At 37.4% G+C, this 27,764-nt stretch overlaps 1 protein-coding gene across 1 annotated transcript in view; it reads left to right on the forward strand.

Annotated features, from left to right (window-relative positions):
- Window positions 1-419: 419 nt before the first annotated feature.
- The window catches only part of hsd17b12b (hydroxysteroid (17-beta) dehydrogenase 12b), a 28,080-nt gene continuing 735 nt past the window's right edge, over window positions 420-27,764 (forward strand). The window contains exons 1-10 of the mRNA XM_056259033.1: window positions 420-731; window positions 14,212-14,258; window positions 15,145-15,220; window positions 20,285-20,392; window positions 20,708-20,772; window positions 20,898-20,942; window positions 22,624-22,658; window positions 23,372-23,453; window positions 23,692-23,757; window positions 27,536-27,685. Coding sequence (XP_056115008.1) covers window positions 578-731; window positions 14,212-14,258; window positions 15,145-15,220; window positions 20,285-20,392; window positions 20,708-20,772; window positions 20,898-20,942; window positions 22,624-22,658; window positions 23,372-23,453; window positions 23,692-23,757; window positions 27,536-27,685 — 828 coding nt within the window. The 5' untranslated portion in view covers window positions 420-577. The remainder of the gene's footprint in view (window positions 732-14,211; window positions 14,259-15,144; window positions 15,221-20,284; window positions 20,393-20,707; window positions 20,773-20,897; window positions 20,943-22,623; window positions 22,659-23,371; window positions 23,454-23,691; window positions 23,758-27,535; window positions 27,686-27,764) is intronic.

Below are 27,764 nucleotides of genomic sequence, written 5' to 3' on the forward strand. Positions count from 1 at the left end.
ACATGTGGGGCTTCTTACCCCAGTAGTGGGGCAATGGCCTCTCTCTCTTGGAATAATTTTACATTTTGTTCTATAACAACTAAACTAGCAAATGTTTTTATTTATTTCCTATAATAACACATCATCATCATCATCCTGCACATGCTAACTTATACCTAAATATTTCACAGATTTAAAGTAAATGCAAATTGTTATTAAGGGGGCCATCTTCCCCAATGTTACCCTACATATTTCAATGTATTTAATTGTTGTCGCGATAACGTATGATTCTGATAAAACAATTTCAATTATTTTAAGTCATCTCAGAGACGGTCCATATTTTTTAAACAATGTGTTATTCACACCTTGGCATGGGGTAGTGTACGGTGACGCACAGATCTTCTATCCAATCAGAATGCAGTCTGCAGATTAACGTAACAACGCGTAATCAACACGGAAGCGGATGTGCTTGAATAAATCCTGCACACTACCGAGCCGACAACGTGTAGCATCTCGGCTATTTGTATTTGTGCATAATCTATGAAAACAGTTGTGATCTTACGTGTGTGAGACACCGAGGCACGTTGATTCTGTTATCATGGAGCTGCTGACAGATGCTCTGTTTTGGACCGGTGTTGTCACTGTGGCCTGGGTGTCGGTGTGCTCTCTGTGCTGTCTGCTTAACGGGATTCGTGTGTGGATTGTGGGGAATGGAAATTTGATGAGAGCATCCAAACTCGGGAAATGGGCAGGTTGGTACACACACTGCACTGACATTATTCAGGCAAGCCGCTCCAACAATCAGCCATCGATTACTGTGTGTCATGATGGTAACATGATGGGCATAGGGCATTTGATGATTCATTGTGAAGCAAGTTATACACATTATTTTGTCTATCAAGATGAGGGCTGGAGCTTAATTTTTTTTTTCTTTTATTAACGTTTTCTACTTACTTTTTTTTTTTTTCGTCCACTGATCTTACCCACCGTTGACGTTTCCGGGTCGTTGGCTGAGCCTGAGACTCTTGTTGCCACAGTTAAATAAAAGTTTTTTTTTTTTTTTTTTTTTTTTTAAACAATAACGTATGCACATGTTAAGACCGACAAACACGAGCTTGTTAATCGATTGGAACATGTTTTGTTGAAGCCCTTAGTTTGCATTATTTCAACGTATATGAGTGACAGGTTGTCCCTCCCTCACGCCATTAAACACGTCATCAGAGAGCAGAGAAGAGATGTCACTGCAAGAGGGAGGGGAAGTTATTTTGATAATAAATTGAGGGCACACGAAATTACAAAAATAATGTTGTGCACAGTTAAATCATGTATAACAAAATACTGTAATTTTCCATCAAAAACAAAAGTGGTATATTCTAATTTTATGGTGACTTTAAAGATGCAGAAGCTCATAGAAGCACAAGGTAATAAATTAGTTCATGGCTTTGGTTCTTAACTGACATGTACTCCGTGACAAAGGGATGAAGGTGATGGTGAGGAGTGACGACCACCAGTGTGGGTGGGATCTGGAGTTAACCAATGGATAATGCCTTTGCCTTTTTAGCACAGGAGGTGGAGTGATCCTCACATTGACTGTAGTCTTTTTGCCTTATTGGTAGATCTGACTTTTGACCATGAGCTTATCGTACGTGGAGTTCCAAAAGTCCATCATCCTTAGACCAGTCACCACTATCATACTTTGCTCTGATTTTGCCCTAAGCTCATATCTAATCAAGTGGCTTCTCTTGTCTATCATTTTAAACAGTAAAACAATGTTTGAACGGAAGATGTCGATCCTCCAATGACAAGCACTGAACGTGTCATTGATTAAAAGTCATCTGTGAAAATCCTCTTGTGTATTTGTAAATGATACTTATATGCACGTTTTGCTTTTAGACCAATATAAATAAGTGGATCTCAACGTTTTGGAATTATGACCGCTGCTTGGTTTCAATTTTTTTTTTTTTTTTTTTTTTTTTTTTTTTTTTTTTTTACTGGAAACTGATAGTATTGATGTATTAATTTAATGAACCTTTTTTTTTGGTTATTAAAGGGATACTTCAGGATTTAGCATTAAGCTTTGTATTAGTAGAAAACCTGTAGTATTTTCGAATTACCGTGCTTTCCACCCTCATATCCCCCTGAAACGAGAGATTTATGTATTTTTTGTCTGGAAAAAATCCTCCGATGACGCAGAAATCGTCATTTTGCGTCATCGGAGGATTTTTAGTCCAGAGGCTAAAGACTACAGTCAGTAGTAGGGGCTGTCCCGCATGTTTTCAACCTGCCCATAGAGGGTGGGATCTCACTCACAGAATGTATTGTACACATAAGCCCCTTTCACACAGAGATTCCGGAAAATACACGGATAAAGCGACCTGGGATTTGACCCGGGTTCGTTTGATTTAGGTTCATTCACACTGCCAGTGTTTTTCTGGAATCAGAGAGTGCGTTCACACACAACCCGTAAAAATCCCGTAAAGACACGTGACATCGATGTGACATGTAATGTCTCAGCAGCGTGTATAGTTTGCTTATGAGCTGCGATTTCTCTCTGGAGAAACCACGTTTGTGCATTTTTTTCTCTGATTCGATCATAAACTAGCGCATTACGTACCGTTTCACTAGCCTGCTTTCACTTCACTTCAGCGTCATCATTACGACACGGCATTGGTTACGGCTTTTGTTCACACAGCGCGCGTTCCGGGACTGATCCCGGCAATGTTACTAGGTCCCCAACCCGGCATCGATCCCGGCATCAATCCCGGGTCGTGTTTGCGTTCACACAGAAGGCGTTCTGGCAATTTCCCGGGATCAACGCGCTGTGTGAAAGGGGCTATAGTGTCAGACATATTTTTTGGAAGCTAAGCTAGCAGGCTCTTGTTCTGTGGAGAAAGCTGAGTAGTAGGGGTTACCACCCTTTTTTTTCCCGGACATGTCCGGTGTTCTGACGATTCATGCTACCCATCGAGATTTGCTACTTACTGGTTATGCGCATGTGCAGACTCAGTTTTTTTTTAACCAAAGGTAAATTCTCATGTGCTATAATGTAATTTCCCTTTAAAAAATAACTACCATATGAATATTTGTACGGTCAGCCAGCTGAACAAGAATAACTGAAAGTTTCAGTTACTAAGGAAAGGTGTGCTTTGACAAGTCAAAGATGAATATTTGATAATTTTTACTTTTCACACCGTTTTAAAAATAAAAACTGTAGTCTACTACAGTATACAGTAGCTACTCATAACTTAGAATTGTATTATAATTGTATTTCATATAATATTAATCGACATTCTCCGTGATCGATTCACGCTACGGTAGCATTTTTCGACAAGGCCGCACAAATCGTCAGAACACCGGCCATCGATGTCCGGGATTCAGCTTTTGCTTTCTGCAGTCGCCATTCATTGTTTACATGCACACCTTTTGTTTTAATCTAACTGAATTCATTCCGATTGGTGAATCTGAATGTATGTAGTGTTTACATGAACGCTAAACAGGTGATCGGTTGATGTGCGTTTTAACATTGCTTAGAAAATTCCCGCTCCTCCGTGAGAGATACGAGATCGGTGCGTCTCACAGGTGTCGGTCATCGGTAATCACGCCACTGGCCTCACGCCATTTCTCCCGCGGCCCTAGCCTCGTCCTGCTCGCCACCGTAAACCTAATGAATGGCGACTGTAGAACGCAAAAGCTGAATCCCGGACATTTTGGGCGATCTCGAAAGACATTTTCGGGCAGACTCATCACGGAGACTCAATAGTTGCCTAGACTTGTTGTTTAAAGCAGCACTCAGTAGGAATTCCGTTTTTGTCAAACAGCGACCCCTAGAGTCGCTGTGGAGTACTTGTACTGTCGTGAATAGCACTCACGCAGAGATGGCTCGCACTCACGGCCGGTGTTCTGACGATTTGTGCTGCCTTGTCGAAAAATGCTACCGCAGCGCAAATCGATCACAAAGAATGTCGATTAATATTATATGAAATACAATAAAACAATTCTAAGTTATGAGTAGCTACTGTATACTGTGGACTACTGTTTTTATTTTTAAAACGGTGTGAAAAGTAAAAAATTATCATCAAATATTCATCTTTGACTTGTCAAAGCACACCTTTCCTTAGTAACTGAAAAGGCTCGCCGGCCCAAAGTTGCAAGGGTGGTTTTGCAGCTCACAGGCACCGGGGGGTGCGAGACGACCACCATTCAACACAAAATCAGTAATATAAACATTACAATGACTCCAAAGCTGTTCGGTTAAGGGAAAAAAGTTACTTAGTTCACCTTTAACTACTGCGCTCCGTTACTGGTAGGCGTGGCCTCCTAGGGCAGCAAAGCAAGTGCATTCTGGGAGTTGTTGTCTTTCATCCACATTAGCCAAAAATACATTTTCTGGCTTTTCTTAGTCTAGAAAGCTCCAAATTCAAAAATAATTTCATATTTCTTCTACATAAATGACCCATTTTAAATACACATTCATCTTTCTAGAGGTGAAGTATCCCTTTAATGATTGATATGGATGCTCCGATATAACATTTTTAGCCAATACCGATAATTCTTTATATTTGCTGATAAAGCTGATAAACGATATATTGGCTAATAAATCTAAATCTAAATTTTTAAATAATTTTTTTATTTCAAAAACAAAAGATTCACCATTAAAAGCGATGTCCCAAGCACTTCAACATAAATCAAACATACAGCAGTAGCCCGTAGTTTGAACCAGTTTTTAAATTAATTTTACACTCCTTTGGCCAACTTTCTTAAAAAAAAAAAAGCCTTACAAATAAATAATGCATAAATAATGCAAACAATTCATTGGACAACATTACTTGCGTATAAAGAATCAAAATGCATGTGCCATGAATAAATGCAATGGAATAGCCTCCGCACGGACAATAATGAAATTATTTTAATTAAACCATATTTTTGAAGAGCTAGTTATTAATAATGCATTAATATTTTTGAAAAAGAAACCTCTGAAATTAATATTACAAATTAAAAATAGGAATATTGCTGTTTGAGCTACGCCGTGAACTGAAGCATTTTGTTGGCAGGTAAATTAAATCAACAAAACGCATCCTATATGAGGTTAATCAGATATTATACAACAAAAACACACTACAACAATCTGCATAAAATGACGCGAATCCACATGTTCAACTTAAGTTGCGTGTTTATCAGAATGTGTAACTCCTGTTGTGGATCCGCTCTTCCCATAACAATGCACTGAAACACGGTGACCCAAAGAACTCACAAAGTTTTATTACAATTGTATTCTCATTATAATGTTATGTAATATGACACTCCCAATCATAGTTATTGATGTCGTGCATTACCGATTGAGCTACATGCGCCGAAGCTAAAGAAGATCACCGGTGCACTTTACTACTGCGTTAGTTCTTAACCAAATGCGTCCTATATTAGACAAATCAGATATATATGCACAAAATAAACATTATTACAACTTACAATTGCACAAAACAAAAGACTGCGAATGCACAAGCGAACTTATAGTAATTCCGTTCTGGATGTGCTCTTCCCTTATCAACGCTGAAACACGGGCGTACAAATAATTCACAACATTCTTATACAGTAGGTTTTCATTATTTTAATATAGCTTATATTCAGAATTAAAATTTCCAGATAATTTACTCACCCCCACGTCAACCAAGATGTTAATGTATTTCTTTCTTCAGTTGAAGTTGGTTTTTGAGGAAAACATTGCAGGATTTTTCTCCATAGTGGAATTCAATGGGGTCCAACGGTTTGAAGGTCCAAATCGCAGTTTCAATGCAGCTTCAAAGGGCTCTACACGATCCCAGTGTAAACGATGTTTACACAGCGAACGTGCAAAGACTAATTTAAACGCCATTTACAAAAAATAAGTAAAAAACGATGTCGGACAATTTTGAAGTTAAAGGAGAAAATTAGATGGAGTTTGTTGCCCTACCCTACCTTTTTGAACCGTAATGCACGCAACCTTTCAACGTGCTTACGTAAAGCGTGGCGCATCGCAGTGGTAGTGCAAGATGAGTATTTGTAGTTAAAAACTATATATATTTTTTTTTTCGGAAAATGACAGATTGTTTGGCTACATAAGACCCTTATTCCTCGGCTGGGATCGTGTAGAGCCCTTTGAAGCTGAATTGAAACTGCAATTTGGATCTTCAAACTATTGTACCCATTGAGGTCCACTATATGGAGAAAAATCCTGGAATGTTTTCCTCAAAAACCTTATTTTCTTTTCGACTGAAGAAAGATAGACATGAACATCTTGGATGACGTGGCAATTTTAATTGCATCTGAAGTGTCTCAGCTGAAGGAAATAATCCATTATTTATCTGCTTTAATATATCAGCCAAATTGTCTTATTGGGTCGATAACTATAATAACATTAAAAATGAACATATAACGGCCGATACCGATATGGTGGCTGATATATTGTGCATCCCTAATTATTGATTTATTTGTAGTGTTAGAACATATTAATAATGATGCCACTCCCTTAGAAATGTGGCTCCCTGGTTGTGATTGTGAACCACTGATATAGTAAAAATAGCTATATCTTGCATAAAATATAGATAGTTTTGTATGTCTTCATAAATATGCCCCTTTTAATCTTCAAAAGAGTATCAGCATATTTTAATATAATATTTTTCAAATATTATTAAAGTATGAAAGCCAGTAGGTTAGTCCATGCCACTTGTGCACTATATTTCAAATTTGAATGCATAAACTCGCTTTGTGTGAAGAATAAATTGAATTTCAAGTTGTTTTTCACTGATAATCTTACTCTGGTGAGCTGTTAAAGTGCCTCTATTATGAATTTTTGAAAATTACCTTTCATGCAGTGTGTAATGTAGATGTATGTGAATGTAAACAGTCTGCAAAGTTGTAAGTGCATCATAAATAGTTATTTTCCCTCAAAAGAAAAAGAGTTGACTCGTCTCTGAACCGCTCAAACGAGCCGTTTGGAGTTCGGATCTATTTTCGCGAAGTTCACACGTCACGACTTACTAGAATTGCATAATGCCCGCCTACGTTCTGCGTGAACAGAACATCTTGCTGTAGCTCGTTCATGTGGATATCATGTCGTCAAGACGCTGTGCTCTCCGTTGTGAGAGTAAATTCGGTTTATTTTCACTTCCAAAGGATGAGGCTGTAAAGAATCAGTGGTTAAAATTCATTGGTAACACTTTACATTAAGGTTCATTAGTTAACATTAATTAATGTATTAACTAACATGAACTAACAATGAGCAATACATTTGTTACAGTATTAATCTTTGTTAATGTTAGTAAATAAAAATACAGCTGTTCATTGTTTGTTTATGTTAGTTCACGGTGCATTAACTGTTAACAAATACAACCTTTGATTTTAAATAACATATTAGTAAATGTTGAAATTAATATTAACTAAGATCACAAAATGAACTAAGAATGAACAATACTTTTTCGGCATTTAGTTAAGTGTTCCCTTCATTTCACTGACGACTGCTTCTCAAATCTCAGAGTTCAATGCGGGATTCGCAAAACACAGAAAGATGGGTCAGTACTCAGTTAATTTGGACCAATTTGCTCCTCAGAATCACAACCTCTAAGTATGACTAATTATTGATGTATATATTTTCTACCGCTGTTCAAAATACTTAGTTTTGTGTTTTATATTGTGTAGGCCTCCTGCTAACTGGCTAAATCACGTTATCACTGTTACTTCTGCTAATCATCTGTGGACCACTATAGGGGCTTTCGCATCGGATAGTTCTAGGAAATAGCCACCAGGTTGTTAATGCTGATGGTGAGGAATTACAGTTGCAAAATCTCATAATGTAACTCAAACTGAGTAGTGTATCACTGAGAAACATCTTGCTCAAGTCATCCTTGCGATGGAGATTCGGGTTGAATAACTAGCTCTCCCATTGTTTCATCTTCGGACTCGCGCTCAGATTGATATGGTAAAATCGACATCGTCATTTGTTACTGTCTTTAGTGTACGGTGTATAATCGCTGAGCTGTAGGAAGCCTCCGGATTGAGCTGAAGTTCAGTTATGGCAATGGGCATTTTTGTTCCCGACATACGCACTGTACGCGGTAGACAAATCACAACAGACTGAGCTGTCTGGCCAATCAGAGCAGAGTAGCCCTCGGAAAGGAGGGATTTAGGCCCCATTTACACTGCATGGTTCAAGTGACCCAAATCCGATTTTTTTCCTCTCATGTGGCGCAGATCGGATATGACCCATGAACGTGTAAGCAGGAAAAAAAACGCATGGATTCCGATTTTCTCAGATCGGATTCAGGCCTCACTCATATGTGGTAATAAATCGGATATGAATCGGATACGTGCATTTGCGTGTGCCATGTAAGCAGACAAATCGGAAATTCCCCAGTAAATGCGAGTCGTACGTCATTAAAAAAGTGACGTCAACTCAGGTGGACACCACCAACTGAGATCACCTGACTTATTATAGGCGCGATGGAGGACGAAGGATACACACAGTGGAGCAATGCGGAGGTTTCATGTCTTTTGAGTATTTGGGGCGAAGAGACAGTGCAGGCAAAAATGCAGGGTTGTTACAGAAATAAATCCGTGTTTGAAGACATTTCACGAGACATGGGGAGGCACGGTTTTAAGCGCTTGTGGCTACAGTGCCACCGTAAGATAAAAAGCTTAATGAATTTTAAAAATATTGTGGAAAGCAAAACACTGGATAATTTTATTCGCATCTGCATCCATTGTATTTCGTGCTGTTTTACTTCCTTTTCCGGGTCAGAACGTCTACATTTGGTAGTTTCAGCAGTGTATAGTGTAAATGCAAAAATCGGATACGGGTCACTTTTAAAAGATGTAAGCAGGTCGTCAAAAAAATCGGATATAGTCAGAAAATCGGATTTGGGCATCAAGACCTGCAGTGTAAATTTAGCCTTAGAGAGACTGATTCATCCATGGAGTCGTTTGAGAATCATTGCAAAAACCATGTTGTATGAGACCTCCAAAACAAAATTAGGAGACTTTAAAATAGCATAATTGGGGCACTTTAACATCAGGGACCTGTGATCATTGACTTGAACGCAAGAATTATTAGGTCCCGACTCCTGTTTGTAAATGTATCATCCTCAATGACTGGTTTTGTGAACCAAATAGTTAATCGAAAATTCATTCGTTCATGAGTCTGCATTGGTACTTCTCTTTCACCAAGGAGAGCTGGGGTAGATGTGAACATTTTAAGCGAATAACAGCTTAAATTTGGCCTGTTCTTCACACCTCACTTATGAAGCCATACAATATAGCTTTGCCATTTGTGTCATTGTTTTTCAAGTCAGATTTTTTCAAAGAACACCTTGATCCATTCAACACACTGATTTAGTGATCCAGTTGCAGCAGGTAATATTTCACTGAAGATGAAGATTATCAGTGAATAACAACTTTGTTTGGCTTTTTCCTAATATAAAGCTGTAGTATGAATTCAGAAGACTTGAAATATAGTGCAGGAATCTTGTGAACTGTAATATCCTCTTTGAGGCTTGAAAGCTCCAGTCCCTATTAGTTATTAATTAGTAGTTTCATGGATTAATTTCGTCAAAAGAATCCCTTGAATGCATTTAGACAATCTTATATAACATAACAGAAAATAAGAAATATACAAATATGCATAGAAAATACATTTTCTTCACACCAGTTATTGTCCTTTTATTAATTGTACTTTTTATTTTTCAGCAATTATTATATGCATGTCTGTGGGTAGTAAACTTTTGTGAATGAATGCATTTAAATGACTGAATGAGAGCTGAAGTTGGACATTTGAGTTTTCGTGTTTATTATTTACATCTCTCACGAAGAGCACCCTCGGTAACACGTGCCTCGTCTCCTTGTTTTGCATATTATCTCCCTCCGTTTAGCTCTCTTTTATTGATACTCCCTCCTCTTTCTCATGGAACAATGTGCACAGTGCTTTCTGCCTCCTTTTTAACTCCTCTGGTGCTTTTACTCTACTCTATTATTAATTGATAAACACAGACCAATATATGTTTTTATTAACCAGTCAGTTGAAAATTATACTTAATATAGACTGACTTTAAACCCTGGAATATTCTTTAATGCCTCAACATGAACTGAGGAAGTGTGTCTTTACTCAGCTCATCCATGTCCGCTATAAATGTCTGTGATTTATCTTTATTCCAGGGAATTCTAAATGTCAAAATGTCATTAACTGAGAATTTGAATAAAAAAATACTTGAACGTGCGACTACACATACGCAACTAATAAATATTTAATAGATATTTATGAATTGCTGTAATGCTACTGTACTGCACACTGGATCGCAGAAGACATAGTTCTCCCCCTTTCTGAAAATATCTTGCCTCAGGGAAAAATAAATGCATCTCTGTCTATTTTTAGAGCAGCCGATTTTTAAAACCGTCCTTTTGAACAGCGCTGCTGATGTGAAGCAAATAAAGCCGCCGAGAGAGGCACGTGGCACCCCATGCTATTTAAAGAAGCATGTTACTGGGAGTGGGGGCCCAGGAGACACTTTGAATCCTCTACTGCGGCATCCAATGAGGTGGGAGGATCCCGGTCTGCGGACGGAGATGGGTGTGCTATTACATAACACAGCAAACATGGGAACATCCAAGGGCAGTGAGGGATGGCACTTTTGTTTTTCTCAAAGTTTTCCAGGTTTGAGAGAGAAACTTGCAGGCTTGTTGAAGAAATTTTGACTTGTAAGTAAACCGTAGCTTGAGCTATACTGTTAACAAACACATTCATCTGATGATAAAATGTTTAATCTAAACCTGCCATGATTGCGGCAGTATGTGTGGAATGAAACAAAAATAAATCCATTATTGACGGACGGCAGCTAGCAGTCTGGGTTCTTGTGCCCTTTTTTTCCAGCTTCATCCTTGTCAGTTAATTCACCAAACGGCTCTCCATTGTGTGACATGCAGCTGCAGTAAATGCATGGGTCTCGGCATTGTATATGACGGCATGTATACGGCCTGGTCGGCGAGCCCGGGGAGGAGGAGTGCAGCGCATGTGATGCCGGGGGAAGCTGAGGCTCGTTTGTATTCAAGTGCTGCAGCTGTTCCAGACGAGGCTGCAGTGCCTGCCTGGTATTTTTAATCTCCTGTTCTTTTTTTAGCCTTCAGAATATTTAGCGCAGCAGCATCAGTGTGCGCTGTGAGGGGGCGTCGTCTTCACTCTTATAACATCATTTCTCAGTTGACCAGACTCCAGCATTTAATCTTTTGATATGTGGCTCGAGAAGGTCGACGTCAAACACTTTTTTTTTTATTTTATTTTTTTATGCTTGTGATAACCTGCCAGTTACGGATGTAATTTAATTTAATTCACTGGGCTGTTTAAAGTCATTGTTTAGCTATATACTTTAAAAATAACTTGAATTACACTGACCCAAATTGCTCATCGTCAGGTTTGGCATCAATTTCTGAAGATTTTTTTCTGACATTTTCCAACAGATGATGCTCAAATTCACCATCAATCTGTGAATGTTTTCACTCAGATGCAGGATTATAGTATTTCATATTGTGCCAGGTTTTTTACAAAGTAAACCGGATAGTGCCGCTACCCTTTTATTGGAGGAACTTTTTTTCTACAAAATGTAGATTAAGTGAAAATGTTAATTTCTCAGTAAACAAAAAGTCTAACTATTAAATACACTACCTTTTTTTTTTCAGCAAGGATGCATTAAATTGATCAAAAGTGACTGTAGACACATTTATAATGTTACAAAAGATTTCCGTTTCAAATAAATGTTCCCCATTTCAACATTGATAATAATAAGAAATATTTCTTAGAGTAATTAATGCTGAAAATCCATCATTACCATCACAGGGATAATTTAGATGATAAAATATAGTAAAATAGAAAAGTTATTTTAAATTAACAATACAGTAAAAACAGTAATACTGTAAAATATTATTATAATCTAAAAAAATGTTAAATGTATAATTAAGATCAAGTAATAAAACATTTAGTATGTGTTTTGTTTATTTATCTTTGTCATTCTCAGTAAAAATAATTAAATAGAATGAGAATCGTTTTGGCCATGCAATTGTATTCTATAGTCATGATCCATTGCATATTGTGGTATTTTAATGTTTTTATCAATATATTGTGATTTTTAAATGAAATTGTATATAATTCGAATTTAAATTGATAAATGGGTGAACTCTCCCTTTAACTGTAGTAAGCAAGACCTTGACTGATAAGTTCCATATCTTATATTAATTTTTTTGCGTTAATGTTTATGAACTAATGCATCAACTTAATTTTTCTTCAAAGCATTGCCTCCATTTAGATGAAGGACAAGGTTATTTTATGAAATTCTATGTCAAAGCCATGAAATGCAAGATAATCAAACAATGAATGTAGTTTGTTCTCAAATCAAGTAATTGTACTCGTATCAAGATATTTTTACAACTTGTCTGCAGACTTGATGTGAACAGATGTGTCTTCTTTACATTGGATGTCTCGTTAAACTAAAGTACAGATGTGATGTGATACAACAGCGCTAAACACGTGAGAGCAGAGTTTTTCTGAATAAGACTCCCATTCATTCACATTTCCAGAATGTGTTGTAGGACATTGCTCAGGGTGTGTTATGAGACGGTGGCATTTCGCCATACAGCAGCAGCATTCATACAAAATTTCACTCTCTCTGCATGTCCTCACCTAGTAGTACACCCTCGGAGCGTTTCGTCCCAACCAGTGTTTTTTCCCCTCCGCTCATGTGGAGTAATGTATTGTAAATGTGCTTAAAAATAACTGGGAAAATGGTTCCCTTGCCTCTAACTGTGTGCCGCCCCCTCCCAACTGTACTCTCCGTTAGCTGCTTGCCTTTCACTCTTCCCTTTCTATTTTTAACTGCCCCCAGGATCAGTCCTCATTCGCTCCTCCCTTGCGCTGTCTTATTGTTCGTCATCCACTCCTCCCTTTCCACACTCTCTTGTGTTACTCCAGCCGGTGTATGCGGGCTGACCATGTAAATCTTTAATCAGGACTGGCATCTCTGACACCAAAGATGCCAGGCTAAAGGGTGGGGATGTTTGTCCCGTGTCCTTGATGCCCAGTGAAGAGGGAAGCATGCATGAATTCATGCTTTTCTGCTCTTTTTATAAATGTGAAGACGTTTCCCTCTTTGCTTGCCCTCAAGCTATTTTTACAGAAGTGAACCGCATATGGGGTGACAGGGCCTGTTGTCTAGGTGAAGCCAAGGGCAACTATATCTTAAAAATAAAGGTTCTTTATTGGCATTTAGACTCTGGAAAATTAAGTTTCCAAAAGGGGTTTTCACAGTGATGCCAAAAGAACCATTTTTGGTTCCCCCAAAGAACCTTCCAGCAAACTGTTCCTAAAAGAACCATTATTTTTCTTATGTTGAAGAACATTTTATTATTCTAAAGAACCATTTTCCACTGTAAAGAACCTTTTGTACAATGGAAAGGTTATGGTTGTTAAAGGTTCTTCATGGAACCATTGATGCCAATACTACCTTTACTACTATCTTACTACCTTTACTACTATCTTTTATTTTTCACCAGTTTGAATGTTTCCATGAAGAACCTTTTAACAATTAATTTCCCGAAAGGTTCTTTACACTCTTAAAAATAAAGGTTTTGTGGCGGGGTTTCACAGTGATGCAACAGAAGAACCATTTTGGGTTGCTTAAAAAACCTTCCAGTGAACAGTTCTTAAAATATCCTTTTTTTTTCTTACTTGAAAAAACATTTTATAATCTGAAGAACCTTTTTTTGCAGTTGGAACCATAGATAGATACCTATAAAAAAAACCCTTTAGGTTTAGGGGTGTAGATTATAAAACGTTCTTCATACACAAAGTTTTTACTGAAACGTTTGGGGAACCCATAATGATTTGTCTATGGCATCATTGCAAAAACCTTTTGGATCATTTATTTTTAAGGAACATGTCGTCTGTTTCCATAGTCTCATCAGCTCATACATTAGACATCCATGTTTAATATGCATCATGAGAGTCCCTGGATACCTTTATTTTTAATTCCAAAATAATACAGTTAGTTTTTATTTAATGAAATTTATGACATCTTTTGTCACAAAAGTAATAGCTTGTGTTTTAAGCACTGTTTATCAATATGCATAATTACACTTGCTGTCAAAGTGTCTTTAGACATAAGTTGAGATGATGTGTGATAATTTACATTCTCTCTTTCTCTCACTCTGTCTTTTTCCCTATAGTTGTGACTGGGGCCACAGATGGAATCGGAAAAGCCTATGCGGAGGAGGTAAGATTCCTCAGGTTTTATTTGCCCCCACCCCCATTCACGGAAATCACAATGAGTCATCAAACTAGAGGTCTCAGTCAGAGTTCAGGGAGAACTCCGCTCTCAAAGGTTTGCCTCGTACAGTCGACAACCCGGCAAGCATTTGCTACCCTACTGCTTCTCATTTCTACTGTTTGATGGCCTTTATGAAATTGCGATTTTTATTATATGCTATTTTTAAGTGATTGGAACAATACATCAGATTCTGATAACGAGATCTGATTCTGTAATAATACACATACGGTACCGATACACTCACAGCGAATTTCTTTTTCTTTCATTTGGGTGTAAAACACAGTTTGAAATACCTTTGGATCGATATACTGTTAGCAAACATCCCAACGCTGCCCACACTGCTGAGAGACGCGTTTTAGATGAATATTTAAATATGTGCTACATGTTTTCCTCTCAATAATAAAATAGACACACAACAAAAATGACAGCGGTGAGAAAACAGCATTTAAGAAAGCATCTGATCATAGTGATGTGGATATGTTTATATAACACTTAATACAATAGATTGCTTGGAATCAAGCAACTTTACAATATTAAACATGGAAAAAACAGTGTCAGGGTCTCTTTCAAGTAGAATTACGACTTCAATTTCTATTATAAAGCAACTCGTCAGTGTGTTTGTTTTTACTCAATTCTGACCTTGACTGACAGAAGTTCTTTCTTTAATCTCACTCGAAGTATATTGGGACTTTTAAAAGTAGGATCCTTTGTATAGTAATGCAGATAGAAATATTGAATGTGAATGCTAGCGTAATTATGATCTGATCATGTGTAATTTCAGTTGTTATAATATTGTATTGTTATAATGTGAAATGTTTCTGATTCTGTGCAGCTTGCTCGACAAGGTTTTGCTATAGTTCTCATCAGCCGTACTCAAGAGAAGCTGGATGAAGTGTCCAAAGCTATTGGTAGGTGCCTGCTTCGACCTGTGGGAAAACACTCTATAGACCTCATTTATGAAACACAAGCAGAATGATTTTTTTTTGCTTAAACCATTCATACATTTTCTGGAGTGTTTGTATTTGCAAATTGTTAGTTGGTCCGTAAAAAAAACACACCTGCTTCCAAACACAAGTTAATTGTGTGTAAAACATCAGAACGTGTTGTGTTCTTTTAGGTAAATTGGTGACACTGCATTTTGATGACACTATTTACTATGATAACATATAATAATAACAAAATCATTTAGTTAAAATGTGAAAAATTAATTTCACTGATAAACAAAAATTATTGAAAACATCCGCCTAGTCTATTTTATTATTTTTATTATAGATTGCTACTACTCTGAGTGCGTGTGTAGAATTTGTCAGAAAGATTAACAATTTAATTAATAAAGTTTTATTAGGCATATGGCCAGTTAAGTCTGCCAAACCTGATAAGGGAGTCCAGAAGATCCCACAGCATTCCTGTACACATAATTCATGTGTGGGGTTTATTCTAATTATGAATGAGCATGCATATTATGTGCCCTATTTATGAATGATTGGAATTCATTGACATTTACAAAGGGACAAAAATGTACACTCGCCAAGTGCGAGGAAAAATCGCCGTTGGTGAGTATATGAAATGGTGTAAAAGTTGGCCAGTAATATTTTCATGTATTCTTACGATGCAAGATTGTGAGAACATGAACGTGAACTAATGTGAACGACGCTCCGGGCAGTTGACTGGGCATTTTCTTCTTAAGTCACCAGCCATTGGCGGGTGTGGCAAAACGTTAGTTTTAGGCCCTTTATGCACACGTTTAACTTCCAAATCTGAGGGTTATGAAGCATTTGTGAATTTGGAGGAGAGATTTTTTTTTTTAGCGGCCATTTTTATGTGCAGATTTATGGTGCGTTCTATTATTGATCCGTGTCGGTTCCGACTAGGAAGACAGACGTTGCCTAGCAACACGCACCAACACGCCCCCTTTCCTCGGATTTTCCCGCTCGGATTTCGGACAACCGTGAGGACACCGAGCGAGAATTCCGATATGGAATCCAAGATGGCTGCGCCCTGTGTGACTTAGTATGAATTGTTTTTGGACCGCTTTGGTTGTTTAAATGAAGATTTTAATCACTCGTATTACTGCAATACCTTACTGCGTCCGTGTCACTGCCCGTGGGTGTGGGAATCGGTCTTGTTGTGAGTGCAATATTGAATGAAGCCTTGTTTCAAACGGGTGCTACTAACGTAGCGTTGCTAACAGAAGATAAACTAAAACATGAAATAAAGTGAAAATTTTACAAGTTCAAATGGCTGAGTTTTGATAAGCGCCTGGTACTCGGACAGTGCTACCATAGCAACAGCTTTCCGGGTGGCGTCCATGTTTTTTCTCCGACTCGGACGCGCAAAACATACCAGAAGAACGCTTGAGGTGTGGAAATGGCGTCATATCCGAGGGCCGAGTCGGTTCGTTGACTATAATAGAACGCACCATCATTGATCTATAAAAGGAAATTTCATGAATCTTTTTTTTGTAGCTCATATAATATCTAGAGCAATTTGACCAATGGTTGATATGAATGCGTAGGTGCACATGCTGCAATTTAATTTTAGCAAATGAGCTGCATGATAATGGGTTGAAATGACACCGAAACTTAGTTTACGCAATATTGATTCAAATCAAAATTCACCAAAAGATTTAAAAACAAATTTTTTGTAATTGTTATATTCTTAAAATGGCCAAATATTGTTTGATTAATCGGTCTTCCACCACTCTGTTTACCTATTACTTAAAAATACTCGTATAAAATTCTTGTTTTATGTACATTTGTGTTGCTGTAAAAAGAGAAATTTAATTCGGTCCCACTTTTTATTAAGGGTCTTTAACTTCTATGTACTGTATTAACATTTAAATGTATCATTTGATACAATGCACTTATTGTGTACATGCTAGTTTTTACATTGTATTTATATTTAAATAATACCTGCATGTAGTTCCAGCTGTAATTTCTGTAATTAAACTGTTGACCCTCACTTTACACTGTAACCCACCCTTAAGCCTAACCACACCAATCCTGTCCCTAACTTTACCCATATCCCACCTCAATAGCAGCAAAAATGTTTTGCAATACAACATGAGCACAATAAGTACATTGTACATTATTTTTCTGATCCAAGCACATAGTAGTGGAAGACACCTAATATAAAATGTGACCTTTATATTAAAAATTTTTTTTTTTCATAATTTACATATTTATATGTATAGTCTACTGTTGATTGCACTCTTTATATCACTGGCACCGCAAGAACAAAGCAAAGGCAGGGTCTCAACATTGCATGAATAGAGCGGCAGTGGCTGAATCACAGATGCACCCCCATTCATTTCTTCTTGTCCTTTGGTTGGCTGACTCCTGATCTAAGGAGGATGGCATGATTTAGAGCATGCACGCACGACGCACGTGTGTGCATCCATGTGGTTGTGTTTGCTCGTGTGCAGAGGACCTGTGGGGTACCTATTTGTGTGTGTATGGAGTGCTGCTCCTGTTTGTGAGGCAGCGAGTGTCTCCCTCTGCTAAATGAATGTGGATGTTAATGAGCGGAGTTATTTTTAGCTGTGTTAAAAGGCAGGCACTCTGCCAATTGAGCTGCCTGGCTTCTGCAGCAGAGCGCGACTTCACAGATGGAGGTGGATCCTGGAGATGTCATGGCGGGAGAGAGAGAGAGAGAGGGAGAGCATCGAATGGAGGAAATCAGCCCAGTGACCTCCAATAAACACTGGCAAATATAGTCAGGCGCACCTTTCATCAGACAGAAGTGACAATTGACAAAAGTCATCAGACAATTGACAAAAGTGTTGGGCATCATGATGACTCTTGCCTTACATGGTGTAGTTGCGTTTACACACGAGCAGCTCAAAATTCCTTGTTTTCAGTGTCTCTTATAACATTCATTTGGGAACTTGACAAGCGCCAACTATCTTCCCAATCTTGTAATGAGAAGTGCTTAAAAACCAGCTGTTTGCCAACTAAAGAGAAGCTTTATGGTCTTCCTGTGGTTTTCCGCCAAAATAAAAGCTTTTAATCATGAATAAGGACACACATATTAATATTGTAATTTTACAGTTGCTCTGTAAAATAAAGTAATTATATATTTCTTAAATAATTGTTTCTATTTTATAGTTAAATATTACAATAGATATATTTCAATACAATACGTATGTATTATGCAGCCCTAGCACAGCAAACCTGAAGCTTTAAAAAAAAGCATTTTTGATTCGCAAACATAATTTTGACCAGAAGAAGTTAAATTAGGTTTTTACAAATCGTGTTCAACCAAGTGGCCATCAACTAATTATAATGATGTCACAATGAAGACAATAATGCCCAAAATATCAGTGTACTTGTAGTTTATACTAATGATTGTGCTTTAAGTAGGGGTGTGACGATACACTCATGTCACGATTCGATACATATCACGATACTGAACTCATGATACAATATTATTGTGATACTCCAAGACATATGGTAAAAGGTTAACAAAAAATTAACTGTTGATTAAAATGCTAAAATTGGCATTAAATTGTGGGTGTAAATGAATAGGCTTGGACTTGGTGCTGGTAACCCAATGCATGGGGCAATAGTGACACCAGACTAAAAATAGGTAACTCTTTATTTCGATAGTCCACTTTAGACATTCTACTAAGTAATTTTGCAACTACATGTCAAGTAACTCTCATTAGAGTATTAGTAGACTGCTAAAACTTTATTTTGTTGGTCCCCCAACAGACATTCTACTGACTATAACTTGGCAACTTACCCGAACCCTAACACCTGACCATAACCTAACAATCTACTGACAGTCTACTAATACTCTAATGAGAGTTAGTTGACATGTAGTTGAAAAGTTACTTATAGTTAGTAGACTGTCTAAAGTGGACTATCGAAATAAAGTGGAACCGAAAAATATTCATGATTCTGAAGCTGAAAACATAATTATTTTAGACGAATATGCTTGCACTCTGTCACTGACTAGATATATTTAAAATAATGTAGGCCACTTTTTACTGGTTACATGACATTTGGCATTATCAGGACCCACAAATATTGCCCCATTGCATTATTATACATTATATTCAACATTATACATCGTAGTTTAATGCATTACTGACACTAAAACTCTGCAAACTTGAATTTTTTCACACAGTAATGTTCATTTTGGGTAAACTATACACAATACATATTGTCACTATCCACGATACATATTGTTGCATTTTTGTATTGCGATATATTGTGACACGATTTATTGTTACACCCCTAGCCTTTAAGTACTCTTTACAAAATGACAAAGTAAACTGAAAATGGTCAGTAGGCTTTTAAGATTCCTCTAGTGGTTTTTCTCAAATGTACCCTATTGATTTTACTTTCAGAGCTGTTCATTGAATCTGTGGTCTGTTGCTGATACCAACACCAAATACATCATTACAGTTTATGACCTGAGTATCTATTACTTTAATAGGTATCAGTATCCACCAGGACAACAAGTTCTCCTATTCTCCTGTTGAGCTTAGTTTTATTAAGATTTGGTGTATTATTTTTCTTTTTTTGGCTGCATTTTCCTGGTTTGACTGTCTGAGTGCTGCCATCTATACACGTCACATTTCTTTCAATAAAACAGTGCAGTGTCTACTAGAGCGAGCATGTGAATGGAGTTATTTTTGTGGTTTCTTTCCATTCTTCTCTCTCTTCCTGTTTCCTTCTCCTCTCCATCATCCATATTTAGTTAAGTACTTTTACAACAGAACATCTTAGTGCATTGCAAAGAATTGAATGATGCACTGGCTCATGTGAAGAGAAACTGCAATTTTAGTTTGTTAGGTGATATGTTTTGTTGCAATTGTTACCAAAAGGTTTAGGTGATTTATTGGCACTTTTACACTTTCATCGAATCAAACCAGTGCAAAGCAAATTTGCATCATGTTGTTAACATTCTGTGACATTCCATACAGCACCTGCATTCCTAATGTTCGGCTTTTCCTTTTCTTCCAGAGAGCAAATATAACGTAGAGACCAAAACCATTTCTGCTGACTTTGGATCTGTGGACATCTACACTAAGATTGAGTCTGGACTGGCTGGACTGGAAATAGGAGTTTTAGGTAAATTACATCTCTATTTTTTAGGTGTTAGTGGGATACTATTTGGTTAGGTTGTCTTTCTTTTCGTTCTGGAACAATATGTTCTGGGCTCAAACTTTTTTTTCTCTTTTCTTTTTTTAATGGATCAATTGTCTGTTTAGTGACACTTTAGTATTTGCTGCCAGCTATGGGAAAGTGGAAGGAACTACCTATCTTTCCACATCTCTTTCTTATAACCTGTTTTTTAATATCGCTCAAGTGCATTGAATGCTTTTATTATGTTTTTTTTAAATAATAATCTCCCCTGAAATTATTTTATGTCTCTTCCACCTACAGTTAACAATGTTGGAGTGTCTTATTCCTACCCGGAGTTCTTCCTCAACATTCCTAATGTCGACAGCGTGAGTTTATGTAGCCATTTGTAAAACACATTATGCAAAACTTCCATTTTATTAAAAAGAAGTGTAATTGTCGGTTGTTTTAAATTTTGTTTTGGTTGGTAACGTATTGACAGTTGTAATTGCAGTTCATCAACAATATAATCAACATCAACATTACATCAGTTTGTCAGGTAAGACGCATTTGCTCTTCACTTAAGTCTTAAAAGCGGCCTTTACATGCCCACTGTGACTCTGGTAACACTATGGGCCCTATCTTGCACCCGGCGCAAATGACTTTGTACACTGACGCATGTATCATTCCTATTTTGCACCCGCGCAAAGCGGACTTTTCCCTCCACAGACACACGTCGGTTAACTAAGAAATACACTTGCGCTCCCCGGGGCGGTTCAGCGCAAAGAGGCGGCGTGTTTCGGCGCAAACTTTCCCTCATGCTATTTTGCTGTTCTATAAAACAATTGCGCCACTGACCAGAAAAAACCTAGTCTAAAGTCAGTGGCGCGTTGCGCGTTGTTCATTATGCTATTTTAAGGGCGCATGCTTGACCATGATCAATGTAGCGTGTGCACAACGCGCATACACGTTGATTCTCTCATCTAAGCAGCAGTTTTCATTTTTGCAAATCATACATTATTACGATAGATAGATAGATAGAGAATTTATTATAAAAGCATACATGTAGCTTACACATTTACCCAAATTATCATACGCCTGTTTAACAGAAGTTAATTTGGGTGGGTTTCTCCATCCCCAATGTCACTTCTCTGTGTTTTACGGCCCTGACGAGAACGTTGCTCTCCTCGGCTGTGAACCGCTCCTGGCGCGCGCCTGGCAAATCCGCCGTTATAATAGGAATCCGCTTTAGAACAAGCGCCTGCTCTTAAAGGGAATGTGAGATCACGCTCTGATTGGTTTATTTCACGTTACGCCCAAACCACACCTATGAATAATGAAGCTACTTCAGACCAACCCCTTTTAGATTTGCGCCTGGCGCAAGAGGCATTTATCCCGCCGGGAAAATAGCAACAGCGCCGGGATCCGCCCACAAAGTTACTTGCGCTTTGCGCTTTGACACTTGCGTTTCAGATCGTTAAAATAGGGCCCAATGTGTGTGTAAATGACAGAAACAGTCATAACGTAGTTTTTATAATTTATAAGGTAAATCATAATTTCGTTTTTGGTCATTTTTTGTTGTTGCTCTGCTTTTAAGACTCCTTGCCTACATTTTACTAACGGTAACTGTCCCACTTCCTCTATATTGTGTCTGGGTGGGCCAAGTTTCTCAACACAAACTAAATGGGCTGTCATGTGTAAAAGTGTTCATTGTTTTGGTATTAGATATTTACAGAACTCCTTTTAGGGCTGGAGGGAACATTTTGCATCCTGAATGTTGCAAGTGTTTTCATACTACAAGAAACCATTTTATCTCAACGTATCCAGGAAAATGTGCTTCCTCATGATGTGACTGATTTGACTAATTTATACATAACTATATATAAACTAATAATATTTATAGCCCTATATATATATATAAACAGTTTTCTTGTGTGCACAATAAGTTGTGTGTAGCCAGCTGCCACTGCAGTTCTGTATTATAAAGCCTGAATTTTGAGTCTATGCTGCCTCACTCAGGATCCAAGATGTATTACTCTGCATGATGAAAATACATGTGCAATTTATAGGACAGAATTTTTCAAGGATTGTCATTGTTTTGCATATATGAAATATTAATAAAAAAAGGATCATTGGAAGTTATCAGAGTTTATAATCATGTTCTTTAATTCATTGTGCAAAAGAAACATTTTAAAACATTGTAGATCTGATTCACATGTTTTGTTCCTGTATTATTATAGATGACTCGATTGGTACTGCCCAGGATGGTTGACAGGTACATTCAGAAATCACTAAAATGTGTTTTTGTTGACATTTTAAAGTAGTGTTTGTTTGGTCATTCAAAGCAGATGGAATGATTTTCATGCGTGTTGCGATATGACTATATTTCCCACAGAAGTGTGTCATGCAAATATTTACTCGGTTATTTTTATACTGTTTGGTCATGTCATGCTTACGTGTTCGTTTTGGCCTTTTAGTTCTTGCACACTTCAGTCCAAGAATCATGATCATTTTTTTTTACTTTTACATTTTCTCATTGGCTATTATAAATATAAATAAATATAAATGCTTCTTGATAGAAACTGTTAATTATTTCTTGTGGCAGAGGCTGACTGTGTCGAACCAAAATGAAACGAATAATGGAATATTGTTAAGTACTAAGTTAAAGTCTTTAGAAGAATTTTCCTCAGTTTTGAGAATAAAAGCCATACCGAAATTATCTGTGTAGCTCCTCCCGTCTAGAACCCTAGAGTCTGGTGTGCACTTGTACATAATGCAACAGTATGTACACTGGCACGGGCACCGGTTGCCATAGCAACAGGGATGCAAGAATCCGTTAGAAGGGATAATTCTGTGCTGTCAAAATGGTCAAGTGAAAATGGAACAAATATAAGGGACATTACATGCACTTTTGTCTGTATTAAACATGCTCATGTGCTGTTCTACAACAGTTTGAACATTGTGTGAAAACCCCCTGACTCTTTCTAGGTCTAAAGGAGTGATCTTGAATGTTGCCTCAGCGAGTGGCATGTACCCAGTTCCTCTCCTCACCCTCTATTCTTCCTCGAAGGCAAGTCATTTTTCTTTTTTTTTCTCTCTGCCATGGATCAGGCCTTGGAAATCTTTTCTTTTCTTGCTAATGTTCTCAGAGGAAGTTTCCTGAAATCTCATTGTGTTTAGCAGCACTATTTTGACCATATTAGTTGTTGATTTTAGAATACTAGAGCAGCTTGATGCTTTGGATTATGTGAAGGTTACTTTCATGATGTTGAAGGACATGCATTAGATGATTATTCTCACTCCTCCAGGCCTTTGTGGACTTCTTCTCCCGTGGACTTGATGCTGAATACAAAAGCAAAGGGATTATTGTACAGGTGAGTGAAAATTTATGACAGAGTAGTTTTAAACCACTTAACTGTCACACGAAAATACACTATCCAAACTTAAAGGTTGTATCAGCGATTGTGGGTGACGTCACTTCTGTTTGTGTTTGAAGCGAGATCCCAAACAAACCAAGTTAGCTCGCCCCTCCCTCCTGTTTCGTGCATCATGGAAAAAAAAAAGGAAGCAGCAGTATGATAAAACGTACCAGAATCAGCCATATAGCTACAGATCTAACGTTATGGTGAAAACTCATGGTAACAACAGCTATCTGGAATAATATTATAACAGCTTAATATTATTATTCGGCTAACGTTAGTCCTGAACGTAGGCTAGTGTTATTGCTAATAGTACAATGTGTGGGCTAGACATATCAAAGTAGACACATATAACAAACGTAACTCACACACTAAATTCCTACAATCTGATATTCGCTAGAGCCATCCAAGTTTAGTCGAGCTTCACTCATATTTTTTAAAGAAGGATATTTTCACACACAGTTCACGTCTGAAAAAGTCAGCACTAGAAGCTACTCACCTGTCCAGAAGAAACAGTGCAACCTCAGCGTCCGATTAAATTTTTTTCAAATCTTTAAGCTCTCTCCACCGTTCAAAAGCCTTCCCAATAATTATTCGTTTCTTTAACGAATAACGACGGTTTACCCTCGCCCTAATCCTCCTCCTCTTCTTGGGGATTGCCTCTTCCATGTTCACTGTATCTGGTCCGTTGATAGACGCGCTGGCTTCTTCTTCAGCTCTGACTTCGCGTGCAGGCACCGTGCACGAGCGCAAAAACAAACAAAACCCGCCCCAGTCGGTGATTGGTTGGAACACTGTTTATTTTGGTTTTGAGTGGTGGTTGTACCCATTTGTTTTTGTGTGCAGATCTCAGAGCCTAGGCTGCCTACAGAGACGCGTTTTTTTGACAGCCTGCTTATGGGGCGGGCAGCTAGCGGATCGTTAGGAAAGATTAGATGAATGTGATCATTTATGTTTGGGCCTGAAATCGCTGATGCAACCTTTAAATGGTTGTAATTCAAGAATGCGTTTGAATGTTGTAGACCTAAGGTTGATCTTGATTTAAAGAAGACACTTGGCAGATTATTGTAGATGTGAAATAAATTCACACAAAAAAGTTATAGAAGTTTAAGTTTATGACAATGTAAAAATATTATGTTTACAAGACATGTTTTACTCTAAAACTGCAAGATAATCTAAGTAAAAAAATCTGAATAAGCTGTGTTCCAAATTTTTGCTTGATATCTCAAAACATGAGCTTTCAGTAAGATTTTATTTGGGCGCAGTACCAAACTTTTTCACTATGACAACTAAGCTCCATTACTGTCCATATAAAGGCGCCTCCATTTCCATATGGTTTTGAGTGATCTGAACCATATATTTCCATAATTTTCATACAATTTATGAAATAGACATCCTATTCAGAAGGAGTATGGGCAGTTTGGCAGTGTTTTGAATTTGACCTCGAATAAACTATTATTTTTTCTTTATATTTAAAATGTTTTCAGACCTTTTTTTTATTTAATGGATGTTATCTTTTTAACTCATGAAAACAATCTGAGGTTTCTACCAATCTTTCACTATTTTTCACGTTCATCGCCATTTCAAAATAAAGGTCGGAACACGCCTTTAAGTATGTAAATATTCTTGTTTCAAATTAACCCTCTACTGCACAGTGTTGCCATATGGCAACATACCCTTTTTTTTGGACATTTCTTGAAATTTGAAAATAAACATGAGCTCTGATTGATCTTAAATTCATAATAGAACCCGGTGGTAACCAATGATATGCTTTGATGACATCACGACACTACACACACCCTTGCAACGTCATTCTTTTCACACACTTTTGATGACTCCAGCTGCTGAAAAAGTGCTCGTGTATATGTGAAGATTTTCCTCATTTTTTTCATATTTCTTCGGAATAAAAAAATACATCAAGCATCTGGGATAAGTTCTAATCTTTTTTCAATCATTGTCACATTGTTTTGATACTTATATTACCTTTTTATTGAATAAAATAGGTATGTTGCCATATGGCAACATTGTGCGGTAATGGAACAATATTTTGCCCATGCTAATGCAGAGTAGCTTTGTATGAATGACAATGTATGGATGCACTGATATAGTTGGATGGTTGTATTCTACTCATATATTTATATATATTTGTATATATTTATAAAGTAGAGTAAAAGTAAAGTATAAAAGTAAAATATATATCCGTCTTGACCGCTTTGATCACTGGCCAGAGATGGGTGCACCAAAAGGAAGGTGCAAGAATCCTGGCTGCAAGGGCATCGTCAGAGGGGTTTGCTCTAAGTGCAAGGTGCACCTCTGCCTTAAAGGTAGGGTATGTGATTTGCAAAACAGCCGGCAGATTTTGAAAATACACAACTCAAAAGGTCCTACCTTCTTTCCTCCAACGCTGGCCCTGACTCCACCCACTCCACCCATTCGAAGAGGGGGAGGGGGGTATGGTACGACCGTTTGATTGACGCACTTACTGTCCAATGATTCTAGGTGGTCTTGGAAATGATTGGCTGGAGTTTTTCGAGTCCTGCCCGTTCCACAGATGATTACATTTTTTAATTTTCATGTCAGTGTTTCTAACTCAGTGGCTGTAAGTGGGTTAGGAATAGGATTTCAAGTGATTTTGAAAAAATGGTCAAAAAAGAAAATCACATACCCCACCTTTAACGGAGAGAACAACTGCTTTAAGGCGTTTCACATCGAGTAGTTTCACTTGAACAGTTCTTATGAGTTTGCGTCAGATGTTTTGTAAATGTTGTTGAAATAATCGTTTCACATTGAGTAGTTTCACTTGAACAGTTCTTATGAGTTTGCGTCAGATGTTTTGTAAATATTGTTGAAATAATACTTTAAAAATTAGTTTCATATTTTGTACACAAAGCTCTTGAAAACATTTTAAATAATAAAAACAATTTCATTTCTAAAAGACAGGTCTGTAATCATCTATGAATTTCATATCATTTTGGGAGAAAACGCATCAGGCTGTTCCATTGTCGCACAATGTTGCCATATGGCAACGTACCCAAAAGTACCCCCTCCCAAAAAAAAAAAAAAAAAAAAAAAAAGAAATGTTAATTTGAGTCTATTTTATATATAAAAAAACACTGTAAATTTTTTTTCCATGATTGCATAATAATGCGTGCAGTAGAGGGTTAATAAATTACTACTCTTGTGTAATTTACTTTGAAAATCAGTTACCAAATATGAAACCTAGAATTTTTTAAGCTTTGTAAGCTTTCAAATGTTATATAGTTTGTCAATATTACTTTAGGTTTTTACTAAGATATTATTGTTTTAAATAATGTTTTAAGAGCTATTTTCAGAGTTCAGACCTCACTATATTGATGGCGTTTTATTACTCAACATGTGAGTAAGGTATTTTATTAAATGGATAAATTACCATATGTAGCTCTCTAACAGAGTTCATTGTAAAGCATTATCTATTGTAAAGGGTCATAATCATCCGCACAGTCACTCAGAGCCGAAGCGAAACCAAAACAATGTTCTTCCGCAAAATACATGGAGTTTTGCTTTTTTAACGCTAATGGGCCAAAAGTTACATAGTGTACCTTTTAAAAATGCAACTGATGATTTTAAGTGAAATTCCATTTGAGATATACTGTAGAGTGTTTGGGTTTTTCTACTGGTGATCTGTTCTGGTCACCCAGACTTAGACTAGTTCAACTACTTACAGTGATGAAGTGTCTTGTGTATCTTCTTGAAGAGCGTGCTGCCGTTTTTTGTGACAACCAAGCTGAGCAAAATCAAGAGGGCGTCTCTCGACATCCCCACTCCAGAACGCTACGTAAAAGCCCAGCTGAGTACCGTAGGATTGCAGACTCAGTCTAACGGTTACCTCCCTCATGCCGTCATGGTGAGACCCTCTTAAAATGCCTTCATCTTTAATTCAGTTTTCAGGTCTACAGTGAATTCACGGGGTCAGTAAGATTTTT

The sequence above is a fragment of the Rhinichthys klamathensis genome, unplaced genomic scaffold (genome assembly GCF_029890125.1).
Source record: "Rhinichthys klamathensis goyatoka isolate OS25496 unplaced genomic scaffold, OSU_Roscu_1.1 h1tg000161l_1, whole genome shotgun sequence".
NCBI classification, from domain to species: domain Eukaryota; kingdom Metazoa; phylum Chordata; class Actinopteri; order Cypriniformes; family Leuciscidae; genus Rhinichthys; species Rhinichthys klamathensis.